The sequence below is a fragment of the Rhinopithecus roxellana genome, chromosome 13 (genome assembly GCF_007565055.1).
Source record: "Rhinopithecus roxellana isolate Shanxi Qingling chromosome 13, ASM756505v1, whole genome shotgun sequence".
Taxonomy (NCBI): domain Eukaryota; kingdom Metazoa; phylum Chordata; class Mammalia; order Primates; family Cercopithecidae; genus Rhinopithecus; species Rhinopithecus roxellana.
The window spans coordinates 8,656,950-8,669,496 of record NC_044561.1 but is presented as its reverse complement, the minus strand read 5'-3'; the positions used below and the strand labels follow the sequence as shown (position 1 = coordinate 8,669,496).

The window sequence follows — 12,547 nt, the reverse complement described above, 5'->3', positions numbered from 1 at the left end:
CCCTGACTCCCTCCCTCCTGCCTCAGTCACACACTCCCATGGGCCCTGGGTAAGTAGTCCACCTTGCCACACACGATGGGACCGGCTCCTATGCACAGCGGCTCTCCTCCCCAGTTCAGCCAGCTCTGCCCTGCTTCCTAGGCTCTGATGGCCACCTGACTACTGATGTGCCCACACTCACTCTTCCTCCTTCTCAGCCATCACAGTGCAGAGACAGGGCAGCTCCGTCCCTGACATCATGTAACCTGACTGCTCACAGCCACTGCTGCAGTCTGGGCCGAGCCACTATTTTGTGGCCTTGGAGAGCTGTGACCATCTCCTCACCCCCAACCTACCTCTACTGAGCAGCCAAGGGACCTTTTAAAAACCCTGACTCAAACTCTGGTCACTCCACAGTCTCCCGCTGCCTTTGGCTCACAAGGCCTGCTCTGGCCTCCTGACACCTGACCCCAGTCAGTCCCCCAGTCCCTCCTGTGCTCACATTGAGTGTGGCTGAGACTGTGTGAAATGTGGCCTCCCCATGGTCTTTCCTGAGCACTCCACCAATGTCCCATGTGTTTCTCAAAGAAACATCATACTGTGTGATTATATGGTAGCTCCTTTCTTCTTTCCTGACTGCATGAACCGCCACCCTCACTGCTACCACGTCCAGAACCAGGCCCACAATAAGCACTTTACAGGGACATGCTGGAGAAGGGTGACACTTCCAAACTCAGCTCTGGCATTTAGAAGCCAAAGCCACACAGATGAGCTGGGGTAGCACACCACAGCCCCTTCCCCCAAAACTTCCTGCCCCACCTGCTTTCCCTCCTGGGGATGTGGGCCAGAATCCACAGAGGGTGACAAAGCAAACAAGGCCCGCTGAACAGAACCCTGGAGGCAAGGGTGCTGCCTGTGCCCCTCAGGCTGGGCCACGAGGATACTCATACTCAAAGGAGATCCGCGTGCAGTCCACAGAGAGCGTGTTCTCCTCATCCTCGTTCCGGTGGTTGTGGCGGGAAACGTGGCGCTGCAGGACACCGACATCAGTCACGTATTTCATTCTGGAAAAAAAAAGGTAGCACAAGCCTCGGCTGGTTCCCTCCAGATCTTATGAGGCAGCCTGAGCCTAGGTTCCACTCCTGCTCAGGAACTCCCTCAAGGGCCTGCTCACCACGGGAGCTGTTCCCAGGCAAGGACTAAGGACATGCAGCCTGCATAGAAACCAAGCAGCCAGGAAAACATGATTGGACGGAGTGGGGGGTGGGGGGGTGTGGTCTCCAGCCTTGCCCACCTCCTGTCCTCATGGGTCTCACACCTCCTGAGAACGGGCACTGCAGAGCCCACAGCCCACACAGCCAAGATGATAGACTCCATAAGTGACAGGGATCCACAGCAGAGTGGGTGAAATGTTCCCTATAAACTTTACAAAATTAATGAGGGCAGAGGGAGGGGAGAAATGAAAATGAACCCAGCTCGCAGCACATCAGCATCAGTCACTAGGTCGGCGTGCTCTCTGACTGCTTCCTCATAGTTGCTTGGTGTCTATTGCCTCAGAAGCATGTAGACCCCATCACAAGATCGTAGTTCCCCTCACTGCTCTGTAGATCACAACTTGAACCTTAGGAAATGCTGTTTTCCCTCTGAGATATTCCTGTGGGTCCCGTATACTGATGGAGCTACTGACTCAACTGCTCCGAAGGACCCCACGAGGAGGTGACTCACCCGAGTGGTTTGTATACCCTGATGATTTCATCCCCCTTCCCCCACCAATCAACTATCCCAATTTTCCAGCCCCTCACCCTCCACAGTCCCCTTAAAAACCCCAGCCCAGGCCAGGCAAGGTGGCTCATACCTGTAATCCCAGCACTTTGGGAGGCCGAGGTGGGTGGATCACCTGAGGTCAGGAGTTTGAGACTAGCCTGACCAACATGGAGAAACCCCGTTTCTACCACAAATACAAAATTAGCCTGGCGTGGTGGTGCATGCTGGTAATCCCAGCTACTTGGGAGGGTAAGGCAGGAGAATCGCTTGAATCTGGGAGGCAGAGGCTGCGGTGAGCCGAGATCGCACCATTGCACTCCAGCCTGGGCAACAAGAGCGAAACTCCATCTCAAAAACAAACAAAAAAAGACCCAGCCCAGAACTCCTCAAAGAGATGGATTTGAGGGTCTCCTCCCATCTCCTCACTCAGTGCCCTGCAATCATGAAACTCTTCCTCTGCTGCAAACTCTGCTGTCACAGTGTAACAAGTCTGTTACTGCACAGCAAGCATACAAACCTGCTGGTCCTATAACACATTATGGTGAGCCTAGCCTGGAGCCCCTTGTGGGCATTTGCCTGTGGCTCGGTGCCCCTTTGCTGTTCAGTGGGAAGGACCCAGAGACAAGTCCAAAGCCCAAGTGGCCCCTGGGTTCCACTGAACTATGGGTGCCGCCGGTGCCCTGCCTGTTGACATGGCAATGTCAGCCTTTGGTGCGTAGACTGCTCGCAGCAAAGCAAGTTTCTGGTTTTGAAAGGCATTTTAGGTAAGTTTTCTCGATGCAACCAGCACCCCTTTCTCCTCTGATTTGCTGGCCCCTTTGGAGGTCTTGTGGCCTCTTCAAAGGTCTTGTGGCTCCCTCTGAAGTCTTGAGGCCTCCTCTGAGGTCTTGTAGACCCTCCCTAGTAATAGGAAGGGCCTTGTTTGAGGGGACTTCCTCTACATTGGAAGGAGACCAAAGAGAACTGCTTGGGAGAAATCCTCTTGACTTCTAAAATTTGTAACTTGATTTCGGAAGGCCTTTTGTCTTTGTCTTGTTATATATGTTTGTGTTTATGAAAGGGATCCCTGAAGGAATTAATGGCAGAAGCTCAGCAGGCCTAACTCGGTTGATCATATGCTTTTTCATCTTACCCAGAGACCACCCGCTGAACTCCTGGTTGCAGGTAATTCCTCCCACCTTTGAGTAGCTCAAAGGTGCTGGGGGCTGACAAGGGCAAGTGTGAGCCTCGCCACATCAAATCTGGGTGTGGAGTGATTAGTGTCTGCCTTTTTGTTGGGTGTATATCATCTCAGCTGGAATGAGAAACATTGATTTGGTTACTCCAAACTGGGCACTGGGCTGCATCTTGTGAAACTGGTAAGACAAGAGATATATGTCTTCATCAGGTTAGTGCAGTGTATAACTTACCCACTAAAAGAAGGAATTCCTGTGCAAAAACCATGAGGACAGTTTCTGCCTGCTTTCTTTTTTTAAAACAGGGTCTCACTCTGTTGCCCAGGCGGGAGGACAGTGGCACAATCACAGCTCACTGCAGCTTTGACCTCCCAGGCTCAAGTAATCTTCCCACTTCAGCCTCCCAAGTAGCTGGGACCACACGTGTGCACCACCATGCTCAGCTGATTTTTTTTTTTTTTTTTTTTTTTTGTAGAGAGGGGTTCTATGTTACCTAGGCTGGATTCCTGCAATCTTCCTACCCCCAACAAAGTGCTGGGATTACAGGCATGAGCCATCACCCCAGTCTCTTTTCTGCCTGCTTTGAATCTGGTGTTATTAAGCTACTGGTATTGAGATAAGACTCACTGTTTATGGTATTACTAATTCAGAGCTACTTGGAGATTTTGTTTTGCTTATACAGCTCAGCCAGTTGTAGCTAAAATGTAATCATTGAAAACTTGAAAGTGGAAAAAAGAAGAAAGAGTAAGTTTTAAAAATCAAACTGCTATAGAAACTGCTTTATTCAAAATTTTAGTTCACAGCCTTCATTGAATTACCTATTGGGATAAACAAAGTTTATTTATGTGAATGGTTCCAATTTTGTCAGAAATAATTTGGATCCAGCCCTCTTTTATAAACTGGTGAGCTGTCTCATGGCTAGAGTTCTGCAGTAAAAGCTGTACCTTTGTATGTGTGTGTATGTGGGTTAAAATAAATTTAGATGTATGTACATGTGTTGTGTTATATGTTGTGTCTACACGGTACCAAACTGGCTTATAAATAAATGAGTGCTCATAAACAAAGTAAATAAGTTCAAATGTTTTTCAAGTTCATGTGACTTAAATGATCTTTAGTAAATAAGCTGGCTTTACAACCATTGGTAAAATAAAAATAGAAATGTCTTCAAAACTATCAGCATACATCTTTTTTCTGAGTTTACTGACCGAACGATTTTATATTTGTCTCTACTGGATATTTAGGGTGTCAGGACTTTGCATAAAAGGTTATAAGACTATAAACCTAACCAAAACCAGAATGATCTTTGTATGATTTTTTGACAAATAAGATTAATATTGTTGGTTTAATGATAACAGCTGAATCTTCTGAGTTGTCAACAAAAATACATATGCATTTAACTTTAAGGTTCTTAGGTGAACATCTGATGGTCACAGGCTATAAAAATGATTAAGAAGGCCAGGCATGGCAACTCACATGTCATCCCAACACTTTGGGAAGCTGAGGAGGGAGGACTGCTTGAGCCTAGGAGTTTGAGACCAGCCTCAGCAACAAAGTAAGACCCCATCTACAAAAAAATAAAAAAAATTAGCAGGCATCGTGACACACGCCTGCAGTCCCAGCTACATGGGAGGCGAAGGTGGTAGGATTGCTTGATCCTAGGAGGTCAAGGCTGCAGTGAGTTATGTTTATGCCAACACACTCCAGCCTGTGAGACAGACCCCATTTCAAAAAAAGAAAAAGGTTAACAATAATTTGAAATGATGACTAGTTTTGTCTAGTATCTCAGTTTTCATAAGTAATCCAGGCAAACTTAAAAATGCAGGAAATGTAAATTGTTATGAAAGCTTGTAGGCAAACTTTCTATGTAGCTTAAAATCCTAAAATTATTTTAGATGCTTGTTGGGTGTCTGGGTCATTTCCAATTAAGAAAGGGTTATAATATGCCACAAGATTCTGAGGAGGCCACAAGATCTTCAAGGAGGCCAGCAAATCAGAAGAGAAAGGGGGTGCCGGTTGCATGCAGAAAACTTTCCTAAAATGCCTTTCAAAACCAGAAACTGTCTTTGCTGCGAGCAGTTTATGCACCAAAGGTTGATACTGCCCCATCAACAGGCAGGGCACCAGCGATAGCCCATATTTCAATGGAGCCCAGTGGCTCCTTGGGCTGTCTCTGGGTCCTGCCCACCGAACAGCGAAGGGGCACCTAGCCACGGGCAAATATCCATAAGGGGCTTCAGGTAGGCTCTCCAAAATTTTTTGTTTTGTTTTTTTTTTGAGACGGAGTCTTGTTCTGTTGCCCAGGCTGGAGTGCAGTGGCACAATTTCGGCTCACTGCAGCTTCCGCCTACTGGGTTCAAGCGATTCTTCTGCCTCCCCCTCCCGAGTAGCTGGGACTACAGTACAGGTGTGTGCCATCATGCCCAGCTAATTTTTCTATTTTTAGTAGAGACGGTGTTTCACCATGTTGGCCAGTCTGGTCTTGAACTCCTGACCTCAGGTGATCCACTCACCTCTGCCTCCCAAAGTGCTGGGATTATAGGGGTGAGCCGCCGCACTCGGCCTCCAAAATGTGTTATAGGACCAGGAGGTCCATATGTACGCTGTGCAGTAACAGACCTGTTACACTGATAGCAGAGTTTGTAGCAGAGGAAGAGTTTGATGATTGCAGGGCACTGAGTAAGGAGAAGGGAGCATTTTCATTTCTCCCTTCTCCCTGCCCTCATTAATTTCGTAAAGTTTATAGGGACAGTTTCAGGTACAAGTGCCACTGAGCACAACGAGAGCAGGAAGACGCCACTCTAGGTTCCAAAGGGCCACCAACCAGGATAGTGACCGTGGGGCCTCACCTGAGAGACTGCTACAGACCAGGAACAGTGCCTATCAGTGCATGCACCATGGTGTTTCTAGCCCCTACATTATCTGTGCACAGATTCCATGCTACTCTTAACACAGGAAGGGACTGAGGCCCAACAGGGCAGTGGGCTGTGCCAAGGTGACCTGTCCAGGCAGCCTGAAACTTGGGCTTCTCCTGCCTTGTGGGCCTCATTGCAGGACCCAGACAGGGGCAGGGCTGGGGAGGCAGGAAATAGTGGCATGGGGCCTATTCAAACTGCATGAGGAGACCAGTGCCCAACTGGAGACTGTGCCTAGGGCTGTGACAGGTGATAGCTTGGGGACATCTACATGGGTCCCCTAGGAGAGGGCCAGCATGTTGGGGTCTAGGTTCATGCCAATCCCTAAGAGGTTCTGCCTGATGGCCACTAGAGAAGGATGGCCCACTTCGTGCATTAGTGGGGATGAAAGAAGCCGACCCCCACTTCACCCCACAGCATCTGCATTCTGAGGCAATCTTGCAGCTCACCGTCAGTCTATCAGATGGGGAGCCCACCACTGAGGGCAAAAAGGGGTTCTGCTTCACACCAGACCCCTTAAAATCCTCTGGAGCCTTCCTCTTACCTTTGGGGTCAAACCCCTATCCTTGGCAAGATACTCAGGGTCTTCACTAGGGGCTCTCATCCCGCCTCCAATCTGCTCCTGTGTCTTCCCCCAACCCCGACCTACTGCAAGGGCCACACCTCAGCACCTGCCTCTAAGCCTGGCCCTGCCCACAGCACCCAGCACAAGCAGGGCACTGGGAGAGAACTGGGGAGGCTGGCTCTACCTGCAAGATGAAGAGGCCACACAAGGCCATGGTCACTTGGCTGGTACTAAGCCCTTCCTCAGTGACAAATGCCTGGGCCCAAGGAGGAGGACCAGTCCTCACTTCTCAATAGGACCCTACAGAGACCCTGCTAAAAACTTAGTGGCTATGGTCAGGCTGTGCACCTGGCCACAGCACAGGGCTGACCCTGCAAGGCAAGGGAGTATGTCCTTACTGAGTGATCTTGTCTTGCACCCACTGGTCCGTTAGTCCAACGATGGCCCACCTGGAGGAAGAGAAGGCAGTGGAGACGGCCTATAGCCCACCTGGACTCCATGAGGCCTGGGGGATGGAGTGAGATGATGGAACGGGCCCAAGCTCAGCACTCTGGGGAATGTCCTGCCAGTGGGGCCAGACCCTGGCTTGCCTCAGTTGGGTGGCCTCTCTCCTTGAGGTGGAGAGGTTAGAAGGGTTAACTGGGGCCTCGCAGTGCAGTGTCTGCCACTGTGGGAGCTTTTAAGTGCTCAGAGGAGGAAAATCTCCCAGGGCAGCCATGGCAGCTGTAACAGGAGTCAGCACTCCTGTCCACTCCCAGGCCATGCTCTGCTCTTGTCCTGCCCTGCTAACCGCAACACTCAGAGTGGAGTTGATTTAGGACTGTGGCAGAGGCCTGTGCTGAGTTGTTGGTGACCCTGGTATCACTTCATCTCTCTGAGTCTCTCATGTCACCTGCCCCCAGCACAGGGGACCCTAGTTGTGTTCACATCTACTCATCCTGCAGCTTAAAGTAGCAGGATGTAGAGTAGCAGTGTTTAGGCCTCTGGTGAGCTTCAAGGCTCTTGTCTTCAGGCTCATCTTTTACCTGAGACCCAGGCAAGGCCTGGCTTCCCCAGCATGACGGCCAGCCCACGGCAAGAGTGACTGGGCCCCACTGTGCTCAGTCATGCCAGGTGCAGCCCGCACAGTGGACTCAGAGGAGGGATGGTTCTTCCTACATCAAATTTTGCCGCTGTGTGCTGGGGCTGCAAGGATGCCTAGCAAGAGCTGCCTCCTTTTTTAGAGACAGCATCTCACTTTGTCACCCAGGCTGGACTACAGTGACACAATTGTAGCTCATTGCAGCTTTGAACTTCTGGGTTCAGGCAATCTTCCTGCCTCAGCCCCCTGAGCAGCTTGGACTACAGGTACACACTACCACACTCGGCTAATTTTTGAGACAGTTTCATTCTTGTTGCCCAGGCTGGAGTGTAATGGCCCAGTCTCGGCTCACTACAACTTCTGCTTTCCGGATTCAAGTGATTCTCCTACCTCAGCCGTCTGAGTAGCTGGGATTATGGGCATCCACCACCACGCCTGGCTAATTTTTTTTTTTTTTTTTTGTATTTTTGGTAGAGACAGGGTTTTACCATATTGGCCAGGCTGGTCTGGAATTCCTGACCTCAGGTGATCCGCCTGCCTCGACCTTCCAAAGTGTTGGGATTAGAGGGGTGAGCCACCACGCCCGGACAGTTTTTTTTTTTTTGAGACAGGGTAGTCTCAAACTTCATTGCCCAGGCTAGTCTCAAACTCCTGCACTCAAGTGATGCTCCTGTCTTGACCTCCCAAAGTACTGGGATTATATGGATGTAGCATTAGGATGTGAGCCACTGCAAAGGCTGCCTCCTTCCAACCTCACACTCCTCCTGTCACTTGAATTTACTGAGCACAGGCTGAGCAGCAGGAGCGGGGAGGGTGAAGCTGTACTGTATCCTCTTCCTCTGCATTCTCCGACACTCCAAGTCCCATGTTTGTGTGAAGCTCCCAGAGCCTCACAGTTAGGAGGAAGACCAGAATCACACACATTCCCACAAAGGGGCTGTGTCTGACACTCCTGGTGGGGACAGAGGAAGCGCCCTCCCTGTGGGAGGACAGAGCTGCTTATATGGTACTGACCAAGGCAACAAACACTCCCACACAGCTGCCGCAGGGGCTACGTACCACAGCATGTCATTCAGGTCCTTGGACAGCATCCATGCCAGCTCAAACATCACCATGGCTGACTGCAAGGAAGCAGAGAAGTCTAAGGCTTATGGGAGAGGCATGTGCTGGGGCTGGGCCATGAAGCCAGGCTGGACCTGAGCCAGAACGGCCCTGGCAAACGCCTGCGGATGGAGGGTCTGCCTGGCCAGGGAATGTGGGTGGATTCCAGCCCGACATGTGGGATGAGTACACGCTAAACTGAGAAGAAGAGGACTGAAAGTAACTCCTTTGCTAGCTAAAATCATTACTGTCTGTGTATTTTATCCTGTAGCAACGGTAGAATTCACTTGGTAGGGGCAGCTCAGGTGTAGCACTGGCTGGGGCCTCTTTGCATCTCCCTGGGTTCCTCAGTGATGCCTGAGGCAGGCACTGAATCCTGAAGGCCAGAAGATCCCATCGTTTGCCTGGCTCTGCATCTGCACACTCCTCCTGCTTGGCTGGTGTCCTCAAACACATTCCCAGGAAGGCTAGGTGAGGCAGAGCCCTGGGTCCAATTATTTGAATATTAAAGAGGGAGGGGCCTCAGGACCTCTTGTGAGGAGGGTCTTTCCAACAGGGCTGTCCACATCAGAGCATTTAACTCCCATAAGCAGAGGGTCTCTATTTGGTAAGACCTTGAGGAAGACTGGTGTCTGACCAGAAGACCCTAAGATCCCCTCTGTCGTGAGATGTGGGCTTCCTCCAGGGAGAGAATTTCCAAGGGAATTGGCCCCATATATGTGGAGGGAGGTATTTTCTCTAAGCGAGCATCAACACCCTCCCCACCAACTGCTTAGAATTTCCCATGTGCACAGACTGAGCAGAGACAGCAAAGGATGATCCTTCAAAGGACAATGGAACCTTGACAATAAAAGGGACACTGGAAATACAGTGTTAGAGTGCAAAGTCCCAGCATTAAATTCTAACACTAAATACAGGATGTTTTATTGAAACTGATTTTTTAGGGCTCCTTAAGGCCTTGAGCTCTGCTCAACACTATCAACATAGTAGGTTTTCCACACTAAATTCTGTTTTATAAAAGACACACACTGATGTATTGTTATAAGTCTACAGCATTTTATCTTCTCGCACAGAGACTAGTACAAACTCATTCTGTATTTTGTATGATAAGCAAAAATAAATGCTGCTCTTCTTTGATCACCTATTGGGTGCAGACAATCATCTTAATAATTACCTCTGAAATGAGGATTATTCTCTTTACAGAAGAGGGGGCGTTTAAGGCTCAGAGAGCTTGCAACAGCTGCCCAAGGTCACACAGGGGGAAGACATGGAGCTCAGATTCAAACCAGGCTTTTATGGCTCTAAAAATCTGTGTTTCTTCTTCACATTTGAGGACACTGACCCCTGGAGTCAGAACTTTATAGTAAGTTCCACCTATTAGTACTTACTGATGTCCCATGATATTCATACTGCTCGTAGTCGAAGAGGATGTCTCTTCTGTAATGACATAAAATGCAGGTCTTCAACAGGAAGTAGCAGTACAGGAAGCCAAATATTTTGGAAAAATGCTAAACTTGACAGTATTCAATGAAATGCAAATTAAATCATGGTACTATTTGTTTTTACATATTGACTTAGTTTTTTCTTTTTCATTGAGACAGGTTCTTGCTCTGTCTCCCAGGCTGAATTGCAGCGGTGCGATCACAGCTCACTGCAGCTCAAGTGATCCTCCTAACTCAGCCTCCTAAGTTCCTAAGTAGATGGGGTTACAGGCATGTGCCACTACACCCAGCTAATTTTAAAAAAATTGTTTTTAATAGAGACAAAGTCTCACTATGTTGTCCAGGTCGGTCTCAAACTCCTGGGCTCAAGCAATCCCCCCACCTTGGCTTTCCAAAGTATTGGGATTATAGGCATGAGCCACCACACCTGGCCACTTATTGACTCTAGCAGAATGCATATGTGTAACATTGGGAAATTAACACAAACTGCCAGTGGCAATGTATGATGTAAAGTGGTATAATTCCAGAATTCCAATTCAGAGAAATTGTCCCATAATTACAATTCAAACGAAAAAGCAAGACAAAATTTGCTGTGTGCACAAAGTAATTCATTGAAGCCTTAATTATAATGGCAAAATACTGGAAGTAACCTACATTTCAAAAAGGGAAACTGCCAATTAAGTCCTATGCTGTTTAGAAAGCCTGTTCAGAACTATTTTAAATGGCTATATTAAGTAGAAAGATGCAAAATCAGATGTATATCATGTAAAATATGCACAAGTATGTATAACCCAGGAATAGAAATCCAAACCCAGAATCTCTTCGAATTAGAAAGTGTGATTATGGATTATTTTCACTTATCTTTCCTTATGCTTCCTGAAATGGTTTTCTATTATCCTTTTTTGGTTTGTTTGTAGAGACAAGGTCTCGCTCTGTCACCCAGGCTGGAGTGCAGTGGCACAATCATAGTTCACTGCAGCCTCGAACTCTCCTGGGTTCTCCTGCCTGGGCCTCCTGAAGTGTTGGGAATACAGGCGTGAGCCACCACACCTGTCCTACATTGTCCTTATCCGAGGGGGCAGCTTTCCTCCTGTGGCAGTGGCAGGAGTGCATGCCCCCTCAGCTGAAACGGGTGGAATATCAGCTGGATGGCCTGGGAAACCTTCCATGACAGATTCAGCAAGGGCTTCCCCCAGGACCCACCTCAAGGGCACTACTGCATGCTCACTTGAAGCTAGAATAACCTTTCCAGTATTTTCATTTTAGAGCACTTCTTATAAATAATTTGTAAATCAAAGTATCTACACTGGAAAAACTCAATAAAAATAAAGAGCCAAGGCCATGGTCTCTAATGGATGGCATGTAGCTGGGAGACCTTAGGGCTGTCCTGTCACTCATAGGACCGGGGAATAGCCTGGAGCTCTTCTCCAATGCAGCGGCCACAGGTTCACTCTCAGAACCACTGCCCAAAGGTTCTAAACTGAATGAATTATCCTGAGACAGAAAGTCAGAGGTATGGGTGGCACCACAGAGCACCAGACAAGTGGGTTCCTGGTGCTGGGAGCAGCTGGAAGCACAGACTCACCTCCGGGCCTCCCACTCTCGCCGCTGCCTCCTCCGCATGGTTTGCTCCACTATCTCCTGATACAGGGACAAAGAGAACAAAAGGTGGGGCAAATGCACCAGGAATTTATCCCTACAGCCCGAGAAGGTTCCAATTTGGCAGAAGTCAGTAGGCCCAGACCCCTGAGAGAGAACATGGTCACACACCAGTGCCCCAAGCGCAGCCTGTTCCTACGGAAGAGAAGCAGGGAGGCAAGGGATGACTGCGACCCCTTCTGGCTCCCAGCTCTCCAGACACTGTGAGCAGAAAGAGTAGAGGGTTCCTAAGCACCTGCTCCAGGCAAAACTGTGTTCATCCACCCTAGCTGGATGAACACAGCACTATGGGATCTAAGGTAAGCTCACACCCACTCTGTACCAGCTTCCACATCAGGCAGGACGAGAGCTAACATTTCTTATATTCTACCATGCGTTAGGAACTACTCTAATGTTACAGGCACAACCTCATTTAATCTTCAAAACAAAGGCATGGAATAACGTGGTAGGTTTAGAAATCCATGGTCCCGAGACTCCTGCTTCTCAGAAGATGGAGTAGATATATTTTTCTCCATACATTCATTAAATATATAGAAAACCCTTCGACATCATAGATCAAACAAAGTAAGGCTGGGCGCAGTGGCTCACGCCTGTAATCCCAGCACTTTGGGAGACAGAGGCAGGCGGATCACATGAGGTCAGGAGTTAAAGACCAGCCTGGCGAACATGGTAAAACCCCATCTCTACTTAAAACACAAAAATTAGCCGGGCATGGTGGCACATGCCTGTAATCCTAGCTACTTGGGAGGCTGAGGAGGAGAACTGCCTGAACCCAGGAGGTGGAGGTAGCAGTGAGCCAAGATTGTGCCACTGCAATCCAGCCTGGGCAATGGAGTGAGACTCTGCCTCAAAAACATACAAACAAACAA

General features: G+C 48.9%; 1 protein-coding gene across 2 annotated transcripts in view; it reads right to left on the bottom strand.

The window, feature by feature from the left end:
- The window catches only part of CDC45 (cell division cycle 45), a 49,288-nt gene that overhangs the window by 14,443 nt on the left and 22,298 nt on the right, over positions 1–12,547 (bottom strand). Inside the window, exons 7-11 of one of the 2 annotated variants that reach the window (XM_010356368.2) lie at positions 11,605–11,660; positions 9,966–10,014; positions 8,536–8,597; positions 6,794–6,844; positions 924–1,043 (exon numbers count right to left, since the gene is read on the bottom strand). In XM_010356368.2, the coding sequence (XP_010354670.1) occupies positions 924–1,043; positions 6,794–6,844; positions 8,536–8,597; positions 9,966–10,014; positions 11,605–11,660 (338 nt within the window). The remainder of the gene's footprint in view (positions 1–923; positions 1,044–6,793; positions 6,845–8,535; positions 8,598–9,965; positions 10,015–11,604; positions 11,661–12,547) is intronic. The other variant, XM_030915574.1, reaches the window with a different exon arrangement.